General features: G+C 37.6%; 1 protein-coding gene across 1 annotated transcript in view; it reads left to right on the plus strand.

Moving 5' to 3' along the window:
* Window positions 1–2126: 2126 nt before the first annotated feature.
* Window positions 2127–23176, plus strand: part of grm8b (glutamate receptor, metabotropic 8b) — a 146093-nt gene continuing 125043 nt past the window's right edge. The window contains exons 1-2 of the mRNA XM_017484743.3: window positions 2127–2507; window positions 3764–4584. Coding sequence (XP_017340232.1) covers window positions 4066–4584 — 519 coding nt within the window. The 5' untranslated portion in view covers window positions 2127–2507; window positions 3764–4065. The remainder of the gene's footprint in view (window positions 2508–3763; window positions 4585–23176) is intronic.

Below are 23176 nucleotides of genomic sequence, written 5' to 3' on the forward strand. Positions count from 1 at the left end.
TCTGTGGGAAGTGGCTGTTCATGAATCTGGTTAACTCTGCCCAGATGCTTCCAGATGCAAGGAGTGCAAACAGTCAGGAGAGGGGTGAGAGGGATCCTTCCTGATGCGGTGTGCCTTCGATATTGATGGTGTATATGTCTATAATAGCATGAAAACAAGACTCAGTAATGGACTGGGCAGTTTTCACCACTCACTGTAGTGCTTTCCTCTCTGAGATGGAGAGGTTATATACAGTATAACAGACCATGATGCTGTAGGTCAGGACACTCTGTGACACCTGTTCAAACAGTTAAGAGTGGGTGTGCACATACTACCCCCTCTTCAGTCTTTTTAAGAAGTAGAGGTGCTCTTGTGCCTTCTTCACTAAGGCTGGGGTGTTGAAGGACCACGTGAAGTTGTCAGACACATGCACACCCAAGAATTTCAAATTGCTTTCTCTTTCTACTGCAGCACCACCAGTATGTAGAAAGATTTAAGATACTCTGGTCTTTCAAAAGTCAGCAATCATTAATGATCAGTCTTGCTGACAGTAAGAGGGATTGTAGTCCTATACATTATTCCATTATTGCTGTTAACAAAGATGTATGGTATGTTTCTTGTATCTATGTTTATTGGTGTTAATATCATGTATCAAGGTTGTAACACTTGTATTTTGTAGGCTATCACTAGCTTGTGATGCACACTTCAAAAAGCGTTCCATCTTTGGATTGTCCTGCTGTGACACCCCTTAAAGATTCTAAACCTACAACAGGTTTCCCTTTCATAACCAATTTAGGAAGCCAGAACATTAACTATCCAGCACCATTTTTCTAAGAGTGCATCTTAAAGAACCATCTGGCAAGACTTTTACACACTCTTAAAAATAAAGGTTATAATTAAACTCAAATAGGGGTTTTCAGCCTGATGCCATAGGAGAACTGTTAAGTTAAAAAAAAAAAAAAAACTTTTTAAATAACCTTTCAAGTTCTAGAAAACCATCTATTTGCTGGTGCTTTAAAGAACCCAGAAATAGTTCTTCACAGCAGTGCCACAAGGAACCATTTTATCATAAGTTCTCTAAAAAACCCTTAGTGCTTTAATTACCCAAAGTAAGGTTCTTAAGAGTGATGTCAGGAGAACCTTTTCCAGTCCCACAAAGAACCTTATAAGGATCACTTTAACCTGTTAAAGGAAGATATCTTGAAGAGCCAATTAAATGGTAAATGGTCCGCACTTATATAGTGCCTTTTAGCGGTTTTACAAAGCACTTTACACTGTTTCTCATTAACCCATTCACACACACACACACTCACACACTGTGTGTGAAGGCACTAGTCTGCCATCAGGAGCAATTTGGCGTTCAGTGTCTTGCCCATGGACAGTTCAGCATGTGGAGTCATGTGGGCCAGGAATCGAACCTCTAACTCTGCGATTAGTGGACAACCCGCTCTACCACCAGAGCCACAGCAATACCCTGCACCAATACTCTGCCCCAACACACTGCTCTGAAGAACCTACTGCATAATGAAACATAAAGAGTTTATTATAATCTCTAAAGGACCTCCAGAGCCCTATACAATGAACAAAATAGTTCTTGACCAGAAGATTCTTTGCAGAACCTATGGTGCAATAAAGAACCATTGAAGAACCTTTATTTTAAAGCATGTACGGTATATGACCAGACGTCTGTGGACACCTGACCCTCATACTCTTATGTGTTTTTTGAACATTCCATTCCAGATTTAGTCCTCATTTGCTGTTATAACAACCTCCACTCTTTTTGGAAGGCTTTCTACTAGATTTTGCAATGTGGCTGTTGGGATATTTGCTCATTTTGACACTAGACAACAACAAACCTTGAATCCTGATCCTGGAGTACACCATGTCCTGCAAATTCTAGTATTTTCTCAGTTATTGATTCAAATAATTAGTATTTGTTTGGGGGTGCGTTAGAGCAGGGACACTAAAATGTGCAGTGCAAGGGGTTCTCCAAGATCAGGGATGGGAACCTGTGCTTTGTATAAGCTTTTGAACCTTCCACGAGGAATCAACACCAGATGGCGCAAGCACATTATTTTCTCCATGCGACATGAAGCTTATTGCAGGTGCTACACTCTGAGCACCAAACTGCAGCTCTAAGCTTCTGCGCTTGCAGTCTCATTTTAACGTTGGAGAGTATTAACGCGCGAAGGCAACACAGGATGTGATACTCGATTTCACAGACTAACCTCAGCTGTAGCCAAAAGTTGCGCTTGCCCTCCATATTCCACTTTTAACGCAGTCTCGTTCCACGTGCAGAAACCATTTTTGCGCACAGACATGATGTGTAGATATGTTAAGTGACTCGGCTAGTCTTGCCCTTGACTTAGTGAGGAGGAAGGAAACAGTAATTATCCACACAGGAGGCATGCAGCTGTGAGTATGAGTGTGTTTGGTGTGTGTGAGGAGAGCTGATGCTGTAACCTGCTCCGCGCGCTCTCCTCCAGCACAGCAGCCGGAAACAGTCACCGGAGCGCCATCATCACCAGGTAATTCCATTATCATTTACACACACAAATATATATTATATATATTTATACAGGAAGTGTCTTAAGTGCTCAAAGGTATTGCATTGTATTAGCTTATGTACTGGAGTCAGTTCTGGGTATAGTCTGTAGAAATGAGTGTGCGCCTGCGACAGATGTTTCTTCCTCCAGCTGATGCACCACACACGCACAGAGATTCAGGTGCACTCTTTCTTTGTTTTTAGGAAGGATGCAATGCAATGTCAGATACAAACGTAACCCTCTCAGAGCAAAAGACCTCCGGAGTGACGGTCGCCTTAAAATCCATTACGAGCAAGGAAACCCATCTTCTGACTGTTCATGATAACAATCAGAAGGCGCGTGGATGGGCTTAAGATGTTGCACTGAGGCTCCGTTTTAATGCACACTTATAATTTGGAAAGAATGTGTTTGCTGATTGGGGTTGATTTCCGTGCGAAAGCCATGAATTGATTCTTGGAGGAATCTTTAATATTTCAGTGGAGCTCTTGTAATTGTCAGGCAAGTCTTCAAGAAGGGAAGCACATTTATTGGAAAAATATGTTTGAATTGAGTGAGCAATTTGCTCGTGCAAAGCAGATTTTATAATAGTCTTCTGTATTGTAATGTTATGCGTACTGTACTGCTTACACTCAGAGCTGATTTATAATGTAATAGTAAAGATATAATGAATTATTCCATGTTTGATTAAAGAACAGGCAAGAAATTTCCTGCGGTGTGTGTGTGTGTTTGTGGGTGTGTGTGTGTGTGTGTGTAGGCTTGTTTTTATATCTTGTTGGGGACCAAATTTCCGAATAAGGGTACGAATATCTGACAATTGTAACCTTGTGGGGACACTTTGGCTGGTTCTCATAAGGAAAACTCTTTTCTTTTTTTCTTTCTTTTCTTTTTTTTTTTTTTTTTTTTTTTTTTTTTTTTTTTTTTTTACAAAAAACTGCAAAAACAAACAAACAAAAACTAAAAAAGGAACTAAGAGAGGTTTGCTTTTTGGTTACTAAAATTAAGCGTAGGGTTAGATTTAGGTGTACACATTGCATTCATTAGCTGCATTAATAATTATTTCATTGGAAGGTCCTCACAAGGATAGTAAGACAAATCTTTGTGTGTTTATGTGTGTGTGTGTGTGTGTGTGTGTGTGTGTGTGTGTGTGGGGTGGGGGTGGGGGGTGGGAGGTTGGCATGAGGGAGTGCACCTTTTTGGAGATGCTTGCTCATTCCTCTGCTCTTCTCTTTACTATACAGGGTCCACAGGAGTCTGTGAGATCTGCAGCCTTAGATCATTATGAAGGATTGGTAAATGCATAATTCCCCTTCTAACACACACCCATGATTAACGTTAAGTTCTGGAATCTGAGGACCAGAGAATGGTCACTCCACTTTGGAATCTCCGCACACAGGTCATTACTTGAACACTGAGGTACTGGTGATTCCTTTCACCTTATACACCAGTTTTCTACTTACCACCTGCTACAGTAACTGCTGCACTCCTGACAGAACTCCACCTCGATTTATTTGCCTGCTTAGTTAATTAACGCATCGATATCATGGCGAAGTACTCAACATGGCAGGGTTGCCTTTTTATGCTGTCAGTGGCAAGCTGCTCTTTCACCTATGGACCTCAGCGCTTAGTGGACCCACTTATGCCCCCAGCTCCTGAATATGCACATTCCATTAGAATAGATGGAGACATCATTCTGGGAGGCCTCTTCCCAGTTCATGCACGAGGGGAGCGTGGTGCCCCATGTGGCGAGCTAAAGAAAGAGAAAGGCATTCATCGCTTGGAGGCCATGCTCTTTGCTATTGATCTCATTAACAAGGACCCTGAGTTGCTGCCCAATATCACTCTGGGTGCTCGCATCCTGGATACATGCTCGAGAGACACGTACGCTTTGGAGCAGTCACTCACCTTTGTGCAGGCACTGATCGAGCGTGACCCCTCTGATGTGCGCTGTGCCAGTGGAGAGCCACCTATCTTTGCCAAACCTGACAAAATTGTGGGAGTGATCGGTGCAGCTGCAAGCTCTGTGTCCATCATGGTAGCCAACATCCTGCGGCTGTTTAAGGTGAGTTAATAGAACACACATGTTAGTTATGCAGTTAGTTATGCCCTGTTAGTTATGCAGTTCAGTGGCCTCCTCTCCAACATCTTGGAATGCTGTAGTAGATAAATTGTTAATATTGTAAAATGCAGGTACATTTTCATTTTTTTCACGCAGAAACCATGGGGGATGCAGCGTTTTCCCATTAAGTCTACATGCATTTGTGGCATCGAGTGGACTATACGCACTGCTTTATACAGACACCACTGATTAACACATGTTGTTCATTGCCAGCTCTTCATACAAAAGATGAGCAGATTAATAGTTAGCAATTAGTACTCTTCAGTACACTGCTAGAGTCTTACAATATTCAATAATTCACCATTATTATTGATTTTATTTTGATTCAGTTACTCTTTGAGTCACTGAACAGGAAGCATACTCCACTAATGATGATCTATGATTGAATTTGATATGCTTCACATACAGTAGCCATAATTGTGGCGCTTGACTGAACCCCCCCCCCCCCCCCCCCCCCCCGCGTGCTTTGTGTCCCGAAATGCTCCTTTATCTTGTTTCCAGGTTATCTTGTTTCTTGTCACATTAATAATTGAGTGTCCGAGACACACACTATACGTATAGCTGGCTTGTAATTGGATATTTAAAAAATAGGAGTTGCGGTTATCAGTTGAAGGGAATCACCATTTAATCAGGAAGAAAATCTGAAATTGTCATCACTTTAACTGCTGAAGAGATTAGTATAGTAAAGCCAAATACTTTGTGGGCGAGAAACATAAATCCTCAATATAAATTAATGCTATCGTGTTGAAGTGATGCTGGGTTTTGCTGTAAATCATCTAATTAACTTGTTGATGTTCCAATGCTTGTGTCAGTGAAATTGTCCTTTCTCAACATTCCTGTGGTTAAAGAAGTGACTCTTCACTGGAATAGATTGTGATTCAACTCTCTGCTGGCATAATAACTCGACAGTACAGCTCCAGTAAGGCCAGTGGTGTATAGTTATGAAGAAGTAAGTAGGTGCTGGGCGAATTTCTGTGTATACTCAAGTGAAAATGTTTATATTAACTTTCATTTTTACCTTGTTAGCATTTTCAAAATGCATATTCTTGCTGCAATAAATTTCCCTAGGCTCCTTCGTTACTTACAGCTAATGAGTTGATTCTCAGCGTTAACCTAAAAGAGTGAATTGATGAGTCAATTTAGAAGGCCGACTGAAAGATGTAAGTTATTTGTGAAAGACAGATTACACACCTCCAACAAAAATTATTATTAAGGATGATTCTAGAGCCGTTTTACGGCGTTATACTCATTGGTCCGACCCTTTTTGTGGTGTGTGTGTATGCTTGAACATTAAATCACACTTCTTTCTATAGCTGCCATAGTACAATATGTTAAAAATGTGAGAGGTTTGAATGGATTAACATCAGTAACTGTTGAGAAAAAAACACCCCAAAGTTCGTTTATCTAAGACTAGCAAACATTGAGTCTTCATATGCAATGAAAAAGGGGTCATGGGGTAATTATGACACTACTTGTCAGTTATTTTGCCTTGACTGTCTCTCACATAGTGCTTGGTTGGACTCTTTTTTTATTCTCTCTCTCTCTCTCTCTCTCTCTCTCTCTCTCTCTCTCTCTCTCTCTCTCTCTCTCTGCATGTGTGGCTGCTCCATTCTGTTCTCTCTCATTTCACCTCCTCACTCTATTGCTATGTGTTTGTACTCTCACAAGCAAACAGACATTTTGATGTTTTTTTTAATGCTTTAAAATGTAAAGGAGATAACAAAAAGTAAACAGGAAAAAGGAATGAGATGAAACTGACGTTTTCATTATCCACTGGAATATTTCTTTTCCTCCCTCATGCATGTGAAATTTTTCATAGCCTAATTACGCACCAAGCTTTTTATTCTGAAATGCTCAGCTCATTATTAGTCAAACTATTCGACTACATCTTCTGGAACTCAAGTGCCAGGATGGTAATTAAGGAGGAAAAATATTTTAGGGTGAACTGTAATGAGTGTGGACAGTACACATGTATTTATACACTTATCAGACTACTACCTCTTGCTCTTGTTTCGACTACTTGTTCTTTTTCTCTTTAGCTTGCTAACTAAAGTTAATGCAAATAACTGATAAAAATGATACCTAAGTTGCCTAGTGGACTGGATGACTGACATTTGTGTGGGTGATGTCACTTGCTGCAGTGTTATAGTGTTAGAAAAGACCACAACATTATCAGTCAACATTTATTCTTTATTTACTGGCTTGCTTTAAATAAATTCCAATAACTCTGCTTGTAGTTCGAATTTCTGCCACAGTTCTGGCTTTACAAGTTCAGCAAAGCTCAAATGAACATAAATGAGTGAGGTAGCCGTCTTAAGTCTAGCCAATTAGCAGAAGGCTTCATGAAGGAGAACCCATTTGTTTAGCCGTAACCAATTCCGTGTATAAGCATCGTATCAGCAGTGAGCAAAGAGAGATCCTGTGGCGGGGAGTGCTGAGCAGTTTTGTGGCGTGAGCAAAGATACTTGAAAGCTTTTGCGCTAGACATCAAACTGTGGGGAAGGATTTGCAGGTGGGGCACGGGTGAGAAGGAAAATACAAAAAATAAATATTTAAATGACAGTTTAAAACCTGTCAACCTTTACACATTTTGCATAGGAGCTCTGCATTTTAACAATAGAAGGCAAAATACCCCAGAAGACCCGTCTTATTTTTTCCTCTAATAAAAATGTCAGATGTATCCAGAATAATTGACAGTTGTGCAGGTGTTTTGAGCTCTTGGCTTGAAAGATGCTTTGATGCTGTACCCTCCCTTTCTATCATGGTAAATAGTTCATTAGCATGATTTTATTGGGAGCAAGCAGGTTCCCATAAAACATGGGGAAAAAAGTTTGAATATGTCTGCAGAAGAGTGACCGAAGCCAATATAACAAATCATTCTCCAAAGTCAGTATGACTAGAATGACTAGCAGTCATGTGAATGTTTTACTTTATTAAGAAGCTATTAGTTTAGTTAAGAAGCTAAGGTTAGTAAGGTTATACATTAATGGTATTAGCCTTAGGCCATTTTAGCAAAGTTGGCATTATTTTGTCCATGCTTAAAGCTCATGGATGTAAGATTTCATAATTTTTCCTCCTCTGGTACAAACAGTGCTATAGCAAACTACTTGTGGAAGAACATGTGGGATGCTTATTTACACTGACTGGCCAAAAAAAAGGTCGCTGATTGGATTTAAATAATCAAATACTTAAGAGCCTATGATTGGATCATTATTGCAGTGATGAATATGTTTCATTCTTTTAACCCTAACTGACGCAGTGTGTAGCTTCTCATTTCTTAAACAACCATGTCGGAAGACATATCCCGTGGTCATGGAAAAGATGTTATTGTGTTTCAGAAAGGGTTATTATTGGCCTGCATGAAGCAAACAAAACAACTACTTAGATTGCTGAAATCCCTGGAGTTGGGTTAAGAACTGTCCATCGCTTTATTAAAACCTGGGAGGAGAGTGGTGAACTCTCAACCTTGAGGAAGAAATGTCATCTGAAAAAAAATCTTGAATGATCATGATCCCATGGTAAAAAATCAACAGTAGCACTCACTGCTATGTTTAATAGTAAAAGTAACTTTTACTGAAAAAAGTGAGGATAGTGATAGTGTTAGTGAGGATAATCCGAAAAAAATAATTTCAGTTTGCTAGGGAACATAAAGATTGGACTGTGGAACAATGGAAAAAGGCCATGTGGTCTGATGAGTCCAGATTTATACTATTCCAAAGCGATGGGTGCATCAGAGTAAGAAAGGAAGCACACGAAGCGACATACCCATCATGCATAGTTCCTACTGTACAAGCCTCTAGAGGAAGTGTTATGATCTCAGGTTTCTTGAATTGGTCAGGTCTAGGTTCTGCTACATTATGCAGCAATAAAATGAAGTCAGCTGAGTGCCTGAATGGACTGAGTGACCAGGTTATCTCATCAATGGATTTTTTTTCTTCCCTGACGGCACATTCCAGGATGACAATGCCAAGATTCATCAGGCTCAAATTGTGAAAGAGTGCTTTAGGCAGCATGAGTCCTAACCTTAACCCCACTGAAAGTATTTTGGATGTGCTGGAGAAGACTTTACAGAGCGGTTTGACGATCTCGTCCTCAATACAAGATCTAGGTCAAAACTGAATGCAACTTTGAATCTAAATAAATGCACAAAGTTGTCAAAACAATGTCATGACAAATGCACAGTGTAATCAAAGCTAAAGGCGGTGCAACCAAAATTTTAGATTTTGCGCCTTTTTTTGGCCAGACAGTGTACAAACCTTTTACCAAAACCAATATTTGTCCCATCTTCTTTATCTTTACAATTGTTTCAGCTTTGCTTGACTTCATCCATTTTAACAGTTCAACTCTGTTACCAAGAGTAGAGCTACAAATAATATGAATTGTAATTTTTTAAAAACATATAAATTGTATATAAAGTGAAATAATATGAATTGTAATTGTAATTTTTTAAAAACATATAAAGTGTGGCTCTAAACCTAACATCCTTTTCAGAAAAAATGGCTTACTTTAGCCTGTTATCACTCAGCACAACTAATAAGGTTGAGCATTTCCCTAACCTTTCTTAGTGTATACAGTATGCTCAATATAAATCCATTTAAATGGATAATATCAATTTATTTATTCATTTATTTTTTCCCCCCAAATCATTTTTCATAATTTTTAACTACTTTAATCTACAATTTCAAGTTTATTGCTGTTTTTTTGTGTTTGTGTCACTGCTATGTTTAGAGCTAAAGGCGCATTAAATTCTCTCAGACTAAAACTTGATTAGACCTGCTTGTTCTTTGACTGGATTATGGTTGTAATTTGGACTAAGTCCAACATCCGTGGACGGGAGAGCAGATGAAAGCATCTCTGTTATGAAGCTCTAATTTCCCCTCTATATTTTGATGTTAATTTATCTAATACAATAGTTTTTACATGATTTGCTTTAATTTCTGGGGGCACGGTGGTTTAGTGATTAGTATGTTTCCCTCGCACCCCCAGGGTTGGGGGTTAGATTCCTGTCTCTGTTCTGTGTGCGCAGAGTTTGTTCTCCCTGTGCTTTGGGGGTTCCTTCGAGGTCCTCTGATTCCTCCCCCAGTCCAAAAACATGCGTTGTCCCACACCTCATCCCCCGAGTATCCTGAGACAGGCTCCAGACTCCTCATGACCCTCTGTAGGATAATCGGTACAGAAAATGGATGGATAGATGGACTTTAACTTTCCCCAGTAAAGTATCTTATATTACCCAAGTATGGTTGCTGGGTTCTGGGTAAGGAAGTATATCTCTATCAATATAAATGGTGATCTTTAGGCCTGGATATTACAGTTAACCATACAAAGATCCGAAAATTCAAGCCTTACAGTGTGAAACAATACATTACAGCAGGTTTGAATTATCTTTATCTGTGGATTATTTTTAACCCATGCTCCAGTGGTGCATTTTCAGATCAGACAGATTAGATCTGGTTTTGCCTTTATATAAATTTCTGGTTTATATGTGACATTCCAGTTTGACGTTATATAATGTCATTAGAGTAATATAGCTCTATTTTGTTCTTGATATACAGATTGGTGTTCAGGCAGTGAGGGGATAGAGTACCTGAGCATTCACAGGCACTCACTAAACCAATAAATTGTTGTTATTTACTGCCCCATAAGAGTATAGGTTTACACACACACACACACACACACACACACACACACACACACACAAACAACAACAAAAAAACCCCAACATGTTCTATATTGAGCCAGTGTTTATATAGATGGTAGTTTTTATATGAACAATGTTAAGGATTAGTTGGTGTAGCAGCTTGCATATTTTCTGGATTACAGTACCACAATCTTGTGGATTTTATGACCAGTTTGTTCCTCTGTTATACCTAGGTACCCCTGCTGTACCTAGATACCCCTGCTGTACCTAGATACCCTTCTGTACCTAGCTTTGAATGCAGCATCAATAATTCATACATACACGCCCTGGGTGAAAACCAGTTGCAGCTGGTGGTTTTAAAAATTGGGGAAGCACAGGTGTCTGTTATTGAAGTGTATATCTGTGTGTTGTGTTTTTTCTGTTTCATCTGTTGGTCTGTACTTTTGTTTAATTCTCACTCGCTTCTCATAAGAGCATCAAAAGACTTTTCCAAAATCAGGTCAACAACAGTAGTGTCTGCCATGTCACACCAAAAAGCAGCCTAGCTGCTAAGTAGCTAGCGAAATTTCACTGAAGAGGGTAGTGACAGCTCGCTGGACCTTTAAATGCAAAAAAAAATCTAAACAAATTTCATAAAAACTGAATTCCATACTTACAATTTATTTACAATATTCACCAATTACAAAGCTAAAATAACAGGCAACACTAGTTGTGTACAACTGTTATGGTTTAAGCTACTGACCAGTATTGCAGCTCCGAGCCCTCTGTCTGATTGGTATATTTAAGTTAGAGATGTCAGTCCTGTTCAGATTCAGCTCCTTTTGAGAGTTCTCCCAGTCATCATATGGAGAAATCATGCATCTCGGCAGGACAAGCAAAGAACACACTGTTACACTTTCATTGACTCCTAGTGAAACTGTGTATCCAGGCAAGACCTAAAATTATGTATTTAAAACCTATTGCCCAATCCAGTGTAATTAAATCTGCCACTGGTTGCCAGTGAAGCCATGCATCAATGGAGTTCTACCGGTGCATTTACAGGCTTCAAGATTTTCACAAATACACATAAAGTCAGTGTGGAATATCTTCTTATATCTTTTAGAAATGTGAGAAATTTAGCTTTCTGCAGACCACTAGCAAAAAAATATGAAATAAAGTACACTCTTGTTAGCAAAACTTTGGAATCTGATCAAAAATGTTCAAAAATCACTGTAAAAAATTTGCCAACAAAACCTTTGAAAAACATTACAAATCTCTGGCACAGAGAGAGTGAACAACAGTTTCCTGTTACATTCATAAGGACAGATAATAGGCAGAGAATAACAACAAGAAACAGTGTTGTGTTTGAATAGAAATGGCTGAAACAACTCTGTGCTCAGCAAGTCATCCTTCCATTGAGCAGAGATGCGTAAATTTTTATCAGTGTTGTTCTGCCTCAATCTGCTTTATATTATTCCAAAACACAAATCACTTTATCATTTTCACTCTCCCCAAGTCCCAAGTCTGTTTTATTTAATTGCATTCATATATGAAGCATATTTTATATATATATATATATATATATATATATATATATATATATATATATATATATATATATATATATAGCGCAGAGTTCTCCCTAAGCTTTGGAGGATTCCAAAGACCAAAGACGTGATGTAGGCTGATTGGTATTTCCAGATGTATGTCCGTAGTTTGTGAATGTGTGTGCGATTGAGCCCTGCGATGGGTTGGCACCCATCTAAGTTATGTTCTACTTAGAATTATTTTAAATGGGTAGTTGATTGCTCTGATCTGATTCTAGTCATTCTGAAAAGAGAAAGTAGCATAATTTTGTGCAGTGTACAAACCTATCTATTTGCCAGGAGGAACAAGGGGCAATGGGAAACAGTGCATTTGTTTAGTGCTTGCTTGTAGATGTGTATTGTGTTTTAATACTGTCTTTATTATGACTTTGTCAACACTGACCTCACCATTTCCCCTTAGGGAATCCCCATTTCCATTTTAAGCACCTTTGCAGTACTTTATTACCTCAAGTGAAATCTGTTAGATGAGCCCTTAGGGGCCTGAGATACTGATTGAACATTACTGTAGAATCCAGGAGCAGAACCTGGCAGTAAGTCATTAGGAAGTGCAATCTGAGTTCTTACCCTTATAAATGTAAACGGGAGTAATTAAAAAAATGAAATAATCTACACATTGCGGCACCATGGCACAGAGGAATCATTGTTGTCTCACAGCTCCAGAGTCCCTGGTTTGATCCTGAACTGTGTGGAGTTTTACATGTTTTCCCCATTGGTTCCCTCCAGGTTGTCTGGTTTCCTCTCACCTCCACTAAAACATGCCAGTAGGTGGATTGGCTATGCTAATTTACCACTAGGTGTGAATGCGTGTGTGTTCATGGTGCTCTGTGATGGATCCACCACAACAGTAACGGGGATGAAGAGGTTACTGAAGATTAATGAATGAATAAATAAATGAAAATAAAAGATACCACTTGATGAGCACATTGAAACTAGGTTTTATAGCGTATACTAACTATTTCATCCACATTTGACAGCCAATGCCAATTCTGTTTAGTTCTATTTAGTTAGGGCACCAGCTAGTTAGCAAGCTAATATGATTGAAAATGAAAATTATAACTACTACTAACTGAGAGTAAGTGCATTCAGAGTATCTGCTCTGTGTCATCCACTCCCACTCCCACTATGCTGCAAGATTATGTCTACTTACGAGCCATGAGGTCAATGACGTGGGTTAAACACAGCATTGAAATACAGAGATACTCTGACTACTAGACACATAAAATTAAAGATGAACGTTTAAGGTTTTTGTTCTGTCATGTGTAAAAAAAAAGAAAATGAGTGGACCCAGGTCACACCTAGACACAGAGCAATGTGTTAATTACCTGGCCAAAATGTTTAGTATTTTAATAAATTATCCTCATGCATTTCTATGTGAAGTACAATATTTATTTATAGAGCAATTTTATGGAACGTTGTGCAATATATGTTTTTTTTTTAAAACAGTAAATGTAAAAAATTGAAATTGCAAGCTGCTGCTTACTCTTTGTAATTTGATTTCTAAATTGCTCAAGACATTTTTGGCATTGTGACATCTGTCAGATGGAAATGTGGATTTACCCAATCAGATAAGCCCGGAGTGAGGAGAGCTTTTCTGAAGAACTACACTGTGAGCTTGGAACTGCTTTTATTTATTCTGTCAGCTGAAAATATCAGTTCTGAGCATGTGACAAATTTCATTTTATCATATTCTCAGAAGTCTCAGACCTACATATAATTTGTCCTTGAGGGCACTGAGCCTCGCTGTTGCTATTGCTTTAATCTTGAAATCCAAAATATGCATGCTTATAGACCAAATCATTCATTTTTAGAATTTCCTTAAAGAGTTGTATCCATACACTTGATTCTATTAGATTTCACTTCAAATGTCTATCCATTTCCAAAGATTAGCAGATCTGCACAAAAGTAAGTAAAGACTGAGCATATAAAAGCCTTTCACAAGTCAAGCGCTCAAAAGCTGTTGGCTCTCAATTGCACATAATACTTTATTGCCAGGTGATGAAGTGGTATTCATACTTTGGCCCAGTCTGAAAGTATGTTAAGTATGTGAAAGTATGTTATCATGAAAAAATGTTTTTTTTAAAGAAATATTTTTATAAAACTTTTTTTATTGGTAAAAGTTTACAATAACAGTACATGAATAATCACACACTAATACCTGAAGTAATACTTACTTAAATATGAACTAATGATGAGTTAAGGCATTTACTAATCACAATGTAATGAAGAGCAAACCTTAACTATGACATGAGTCTTATGAATTCATGCATGAATAACGACCACCTTGTACATGTTTCTTAGTAAATGTATTAATTAACACACAGAGGTAAACTAAATGAAACATGCTCCATAAGAAAGAATATGAATTAAACATGCATAATTTCAACTTGTTTATATAATTTGCCATATGCAGCTGCATACACAAATATCATTGGTGCTGGATTACTTGAAATAATGGTTTAAAATAAATTAAGGGTAGAAAACATGGACACATGCACACAGAAAATAACAAAACACTTCTGACTTTGTTATAAAAACAAAACTAAGGCCTCCCTCTCCATTCATCTATCCATCCATCCATCTTCTATACAACTTATCCTTCAGGGTCACGGGGAACCTGAAGCCTATCCCAGGGAGCTTCAGGCACAAGGCGGGGTACACCCTGGACAGGGTGCCAATCCATGGCAGGGCACAATCACATACGTACACATTCACAAACTCATTTGTATACTACAGACAATTTGGACATGCCAAATGCCTACCATGCATGTCTTTGGACTGGGGGAGGAAACCGCCGCAGCACAGGGAGAACATGTAAACTCTGCACACACCAGGCAGCAGTGAGAATTGAACCCCCAACCCTGGTGGTGTGAGGTGAACGGGCTAAACACTAAGCCATCATGTGCCCCTGGCTTGCCCCTCTTTCCAAAAAAAAATGCATGAAAATCAGGGTCATTCTTTGGCACCCACATTGTCTTGTTTGCTGCACAAGTAGAGATTAGTTTTGACATTGGTGGAACTAAGAAAAACAGCACTCCCAACGGTCAACGGTAATAAGGTAACATGCACAGGTATTGGATGGAGTAGAGGCTGGGGTTGATTTCTTTCTACCTCAGACTGTAGATTCATTACTGAAAGTCATGTCAAGTGATTACACAGAGTGAAATGCCTGCTAGAGTGTGTGTTCATTGGGGCTAAAGATATTTAAGGCCAATAACATGTCACCAGAAGTCATTGAGAAGGCACATGCGAAACATAGTTGCAGGTCTAATAAACACGATTGATGGATTACTTTATCGAGCAGTGATTTTTTAAAATGCTTTTGGAGGAATAAGTAGAAGTAAATAATCTAAGCAAACATTGTCCAATCAAAGTACAAATTACATGAAGGGAGAAATGACAGTATGTATTATTCTGTATTTATTTTATATACCATATATTAGAACATATTACCTATTCAATTCAAATAATGTATTCATATTTGGTTATATTCCTAGCTCCTATGTGCATGTGTAATAATTCTATGCCTATGATGAGACCTCATGCTGTAAGACTCGACCATAATGGTTTCATAAAGCAATGCCAAGTTACTGATAGGTAATAGAATTTTTGAGTCCTCCCATTCAAAATCATGACCGGCTATCACTGGGTCCATTTATATTTTATATTTATTTTTTAAAACGGCAAAAGTCACGAATGTGAGATGAGAGTTAAGGAAAAGAACCAGATTGAGTCATTTAGATTTGTAATGCACCCTATAGTTCCAGTCTTCACCTGATGAGGCAGATGAAATGCCTACCTTATTCATCCTGTTGGTTTATTGTTCAGTAAATCAGACTGGAACAAACAACATACACCTTGAGACAAGATGCAGTTATGAATATGTTTAAGAATATGTGATGATCAAGAGGTAAAGATAAGGCTGCATGAAGAGTACATGCATTATTGTGTGCTTTTTTCCATAAAGACAATTTGCCAGATTTGTCTAGCGGGGTGTTATTGCCACTCCCAGTTTCCCAGGATTGAATGAAGCGTCGCATTGCAGTCTTAATCAATACACCACCTCAGCTCTAGTGTAGGAAGCAAGGAGAGGTTAACTCGTGTTTGACCATGTTACTGAAGCTGTGAATGAAGCATATGCTAATTTTTTTTTTACATGAATTGTCTATTTCCACACTTTTATTCACATAATCATAATGAGATAAAATAATACCTGGTGATCTGGCAAAACACAGGATATTTAGAGGCCTCTGTTGGATTTATATGGTCAGCAGGGTCTGTATGAATGAATGGCAATTGTAATCAGTAAGACCGATTTTAAAGAAAAATGTTGCAAAGCATTTTGAATGACTTTTAAGTATATAAATTAGTGTAGCACAACTCAAGCCTTAGTGTGAATTGTGTGTCATCAAGCTCAGGAGGGCAGACCTGGGAAGGCGAATGACACAAAATATCCCCTTAACAGAAAAAGCTTATTGAGTGAAATTGAACCAGTCAGAGGATTTTGCAAAGGTCGCGTGACTGATAAGATACTGAACTGCACTGGCACGTTTCATTCACTATGTGGTGTGATAAAATATTTAAGCAATAGTTAGGTGTCAGTGGTATCAATGGCCTCATAATTTTTTTTTAACCTGATGGTTTTGAGACAAGTCTGTGACATTTATATAGAGCTTGACCAGTCACTTTAAGGCATTAAAGGCAAACTATTTCTGACATATTTACCACCATGTAAATCAAAGTCACCTCTAAACCACTGTCTTATTGTCATATTTCAAGTTAGGTCTTAAAAAAAAATGACTTTGTACAAGCTTATAAATTGTCATGCCTATATTTTAGTTTAAGCCTAAAACTCATATTATTCAAATGTAGTGCAATGCAATAAAAAGAAAAATACACAAAGGAGTGAAATCTTTCACTATATTAAGAAAATAAAGGAGGTCTTTTTTCTTTCAGTTCATATCAACTTGCTCAATTGTCAGTTGCTTAATTAATGTCACCTATATATTGTGGCTATTAGCAACTCGAAAGGATTCGTCTGGCCGAGCAACTTCGATACCATAGATATCTGATGTTGCACACTTAGGTGCTTCTGTATATTGTCAGTTCTCTTGGATGTAAAATCTGGATTAGCATGCAAAATTAATTACATCCGCTGAGGCAATCTTTCCCAGCCACACTTATCCCCCGAGTCTGTGCTAATGAGCGCAGTTCCTGATTCTAATTGTCAAGTACTGCAAAAGGTATGACAATAGTTTAGTAAAACCGAGTGTATGAACAATTATACAAGATACAGCTCTTCCCTAAGACTAACACCTGCACAAATAAATTGATCACTTGATTTGAAAAGCCTTTGGATGTATGCATATCTGAATGAGATTTCACTGGCAGACCCAGTCGATTTAATACCAATGCTCTTGGGATTGCTCCTCCTTTAAGATCTTCAATCGTCTCCATCAATACAAATATTTGAGCATCTGTCATGATGAGTGATGGACTTACATTCTCTTGGGCAATTCCCTATTTTGCATTGGCAGCACAACCTAAACCACATACGTTTCTGACATGAATCTAATGTTTTTATTATTCGTTACATAGGATGTTACTGCACACTCTTATTTAAATATGTTTCCAACATTCTACATCAACACTGTGTTTTGATTGGCTGAGAGGACTAGGAAGAAAAAACACATATACTGTAGTTCACCTAAGTGTAAAGCGCTGATACCTGAGTCTCCTGTTACAGTACATAAATGTCTCCTGACAGAAAAGTTCAGCACATCAGTAATTACATATATTTCCTTGTTAAACTATGATTACTATAGAGTGTTCGCCATATAATCCCTGTGTATGACCTGTTACTATAGAAATGATAACGTATCAGAATATCCACATGACTATAAACCTAACATTTATGTCACAGTTGGAGCTACTGCCAGAGCTTCTGTTAGAGAAAATGATTTGAGAATTCAACTGTGCTGTGGTATAGCAACAATTAACAATGTGTTAGGAGCATATTTCAAATACATGGATATTCTTTTTTTCTTTTGGTTTTGTCTAATCAAGAATTGGTATCAGCTCTTTGAAATTAAAACAACAACAACAACAACAACTGTTTTTGCTTATTTTCTATTTTGAAAACCAGATGCACCCAGCGCAGATTACATTTGACCATTTTCTCTTGCTCAATACCTTACACAATGTAGAAGTCAGACTGTTTGAGGGTCCAGTGTCCTACTACAGTGTCCAAATGCTACTACTGACATTTTCCTTGCTTCATAACAGAAGCCTTATGGGAACTGGATCATTTGAAGTGTTTGCTTAGGACTGATGGTCTATGAATGAGGGATTAAGCAAAGTAGAAATTAGTTAAAAAAAAAAAATTCCATTTCAAAGAGCATAGTCCATTTTCCGCTTCATCATGACTGACGCCTTTGTCCCTGCAACCATAAAATTTAATGACAGAGGTGATTTTAGCAGAAACTCTCCATTTCCAAGGGATAATAAGTTATATAATCAGGGAAAAGAAATGACATAATTTGTCATGTAGACATAGTGCAGTTCTCTGCGTTGCTCACTTACCATACCCTTAGTGTGGACACTCTTACTCATTCTTACTCTTACTCTTACTCAGTCTTGCATTTTGACATAGCATTAGAAATGCATGATTTGTCTTGGTGACATGCTAAATAATGTTGCCGCAGCTTGAATGTTAATTAAAGGAATGATTGGTTATTGTACCCATATGGCATTCTAAGCTGACATGCACCAAATTCTTATATATATATATATGACAACCTGGATTGCATTCTGTATTTTATATTTAGAAATAATGTGAAATTCTGCTGTTGTTTAGATGTTTACAGAATAAAAAAACTATTGAACAGAATGCTAACTGTTAATGAATAAATTTGCATAATAAGTGCATAATGAGGTTATAGAAGGTCAGTGCCATTGTCCCTGAATACAAGTTTTGATTTTGTTAGCATACATTTACCATAATGATTATGCTGAAAAAGAATTTTGAAGATATTTCCATTAAAATGTTAGAATAGGCAGATTAGATTAGGTTCAGGCTGTTGTAAAGTTTAGTGTTTATTTGTTGATAATTAAAAATGTTTAATTATCCATCATGATTTTCTTTAGCCTAAACAGTGTAAGGCAATGCATATGGATCACCTTTTTATTCACATTTAGATTGAAAAAATATGTTCAATATGTTTCTAGTTTCTAGTCTCCTGAGCTGTAGGTTGTCACTTAGGGCTCCCAAAAATTCAGTTTTTGTTGTAACCCATAACAAGTTCTTGTTGGTTCAGTTTTGTAATCATTAGGAACTGACATATTCTGTCTCTTTGGGTGAAATTAGCATGTAAGCAAATCCCAGGTCTTGCTTGAGAACATTCCACTGATTTTATTCACTGAATTCCAATGGGTACTGTCTGAACACTGTATAGCAGGTGTTCTCAAACTTTTTGCCTCCAGGGACACCTTCTAGTGGAAAAACAAATCCATGAACCCCCTTCTGAAGAAAACACAGATTAATATTATGAAGGCACGTTAGACAAACATACATACAGTATACCCAAACCAGTTACATACATTTAAAATTTATGTTTTAGACTTTTGAGTTATTTAGCTTTACATGAAACCCATTCAGTTTAATCATCCACCTTATTAGCCTTGGAACCATAATAACTAAAACAACTTTAAACGACTGTAACTGTAGTGTTAAAAAATAATCATAGCCTATATATGTAAGTATGTGTGTGTGTGTGTATGTATATATATATATATATATATATATATATATATATATATATATATATATATATATATATATATATATATAGTCTATCCTTCACTGAACCCCATTTTGAAAATCATGACTGTTTTGTATTTAGGTTTGTGTTGTATATAGTGTGAGTAAGAATTGGTGTTCATTGACTTGTTGTATTTCATTTGTACAGACATCCTGAAAGGTAATTAAAATGTTTTCCTGACTTTAATGCAGCTACATTTAGCCATTTTTTAAATTACGTGTGGATGAACAAAGCCTGGGGAAATCCACTGCTCAATATTTGGTCTGGAGCTCTGCCACAGTGGATAAGAACTTTAAAACAATACAAAAGTAAACATATACCAAACTTACAAACACAGAAAAACACGCACACAATGTACTCTCAACCAGAAATAGTAATCAGGCTTGGATCCCAATATGGCATAGTAGCCGGATCTGCCTCAAGGTTTGACATTTTGTGCTTTCTGAGATGCTTTTCTGCTTACCACGTTTGTAAAGAGTGGTTATTTCAGTTACCATAGCCTTCAGCTTGAAGCAGTCTGGCCATTCTCCTTGGACCTTTCTCATCAACAAGGAGTTTCCTCCCACACTGCTGCTGTTCAATGGATATTTTTTGTTTTCTGCACCATTCTGTGTAAACTCTAATTACTGTTGTGTGTGATAATCACGAGAGCAGCAGTTTCTGAAACACTTGAACCGGCCACAACAAACATTCCATGGTCAAAGTCACTGAAATCACATTTCTCCCCATTTTTATGTTTGATGTGAACATTAACTGGGAGATATTATGCATTGTACTGCTGCCACATGATTGGGTGTTTGATTAATTGCATGAACAAGCAGGTGCATAGGTATTCCTATTAAAGTGGCTGGTGAGTCTATATCCATCCTTTTTCAGTACACTTGGCCATGTGCCAAGTATGTGTGTGGTATATTTGCTAAGCTGTTTGTAAGAACCTCTTTGCTGCTTGATCATAATACACTGGTTTTGCCCTCTGATATAATATATAGTCTGCGATCCCCACAACTCACCAGCCAGAGATTGCATCACTGTATTGTGTGTGTATGCATGTGTGTGCATGTGTGTGTGTGTTTGCAGCTGGTATTTATCTCTTAATGGGCTACAATTTTCTGGATTATATACAAAATATGTGATAATTTTGACATTCTGCTAACATTTGGATATGCTAAATGATTTCCATACAGAGGTTAAGGTTAGGGTTAGAGTTGGGTGTAGGTGTAGCATTATTTTGCAGCATTAGTACACAGGTTAGTGGAAATACCTTACAAAGATAGAATTGCGAAAGGAGTGCATGTGTCACCTGTAAATACTGAAAATCTATGATGATAACATTAGAAAGTTATTTAAGCAAGCCAACATTTTTCTCTTATTCCGTCCTTCTGTTCTACTACTATTACTACTACACACACACACTCAAATGTTTGTCATTCTTCAGTGAGTGCTTTATCCTGGTCAGGGTTGCAGTGAATCCAGAGCCTAACCCTGGAACATAGTGCTTGAGGCACGAATATAACTTAGATGCACGCACATTCATACATTAATTAATTTAGCAAAGCCAAGCCACCTACCTGCATGTTTTTAGGAGGTGGGAGGAAACTGGAGAACCTTAAGGAAACCCACACCGACAGTAACTTGAGCTCAGAGTTGAACTGGGGACCCCAGAGCTCTGAGGTGGCATCACTACCAGCTGTGCCACCATGCCATCTAAAAGAACATTAAGCTATATTATCTTTGCTTGTGCTTAAATTACTGGTTTGCTTATAGTAAAGTGACACCATCTAGGAAAAGGAAACCACCCACACTATAACCACAGCTGCTGCAGAAATAAATGCTTTTAAATAAAGTCTTAGTTGATTTTTTAATGTTGAAACATAGGTACTGTTTTGAAGAATGTCATAGGATTTAGTATAATTTAGTACTGATATGAATATTACTTAACAAAATATTAATATCACATACCTGGTAAAGACATGCTTTACCTTCAGAAGAGATTCAAGATTCTTTAGAGTTTTTTCAAACAACTCTGGGCCTGTGCGTATTGAGACATTGCAGCATTAATTAAGAAAACTTTAAAGGTTAAACAATGATTGGATCTGGAAGCACTCTTCAGTTTGTGTAGTGGTTTCTATGGTGTTAAATCAACAGTCTACACCATCCACAACTGATTGTGCAACATACACTACTGTCCAAAGTCAGTCTTAGGTACCCTATTATTTTGGTATATATGTTTATTTTATGACTTCTGCATTACCGTGTCAATATAAAAACATTTTATATTTCCAAACATTACTTTTCCAACAAAAGAAATGAAATGTCACAGAAAAATGTATGTCATTAAAGAAAGTAACATATTATGTAACAGAACACACACACACACACACACACACACACACACACACACACACACACACACACACACACACACACACAAACAAACAAACATAATGAAGGCTTCTGGGTTTTGCTGGGTAAAAAGCAGCAAGTGCAACAGTAAAAGTATCAAGAAGAGCTGTGGCAGATTCTCCAAGACACTCAGTAAAACTTACCGACCAGTTTCCTTAAAGAACTGCACAAATTATACCTGAGTCTACTTTTTATTTTATTTTTTTAAAGCAAAAAGTTATCACACCAAATATTGACTTCGTTTTGTTTATTACTGTTTACTGCACTTTATAGTATTTATATGTCAAAACCTTTTGAAGGCATTTTTAATGTTCTTTGCACAGTACCGTAGATGCATGCGTAATAGTATTAGGACGAGGTGAATTACATCCAGTTTCCAGTGTGCAATAGGGTTTAAAAAAAACAAAACAAGATAAAGCGTTCCCATTTAAACTGGTTTTCAGTCATTTTGCATGCTCATGCAGGAAGTGTACATTTTGGCAGATAATCTGGATTTTTGTTTTAGTGTTAGTCTTAAGTATAGTCAGAAATATATAACAATTTTGTCAATTTTTCAGAAATGTGTTAGCAGTTTTAGTCTAATTAAAAAAAAGTTTTAGTTAATAAAACAAATGATAAAAAAAAACAATTGTTTGCATCTGTTCTTCACAATTTCTTCACAAGTTCTTCACAATTAATTCCCAGTTCTAAATACATCTGAGATAGTACAGCATATCAGAGTGTAGTGTTGCTGCCTCACAGCTCCAGGGTGCCTGGTTCATTCCTGAGCTCAGGTAACTGTTTGTCAGGTTAGTTTTTCTCTGCATGTTTTCCCCTCATGTCTGGGTAGGTTTCCTCTGAGTTCTCCAGTTTCCTCCGACCTTCCAAAATGCCAGTACATGCCAGTAGATGGACTGACTACTCTAAATTCCCCATAGGTGTGAATGATTGTGTTAAGGTGTGTGTGCATGGTGCCCTGTGATGTACTGGTGTCCCTGTCCAGGTTGTATTTTTGCCTCACACCCAGTGTTCTCTGATACGCTCCAGATCCACCACAACCCTGACTAGGATAAAGTAGTTACTGAAGATGAATGAAAGAATTAGACCTTAAA

Source organism: Ictalurus punctatus, chromosome 14 (assembly GCF_001660625.3).
Source record: "Ictalurus punctatus breed USDA103 chromosome 14, Coco_2.0, whole genome shotgun sequence".
Classification (NCBI taxonomy): Eukaryota; Metazoa; Chordata; class Actinopteri; order Siluriformes; family Ictaluridae; genus Ictalurus; species Ictalurus punctatus.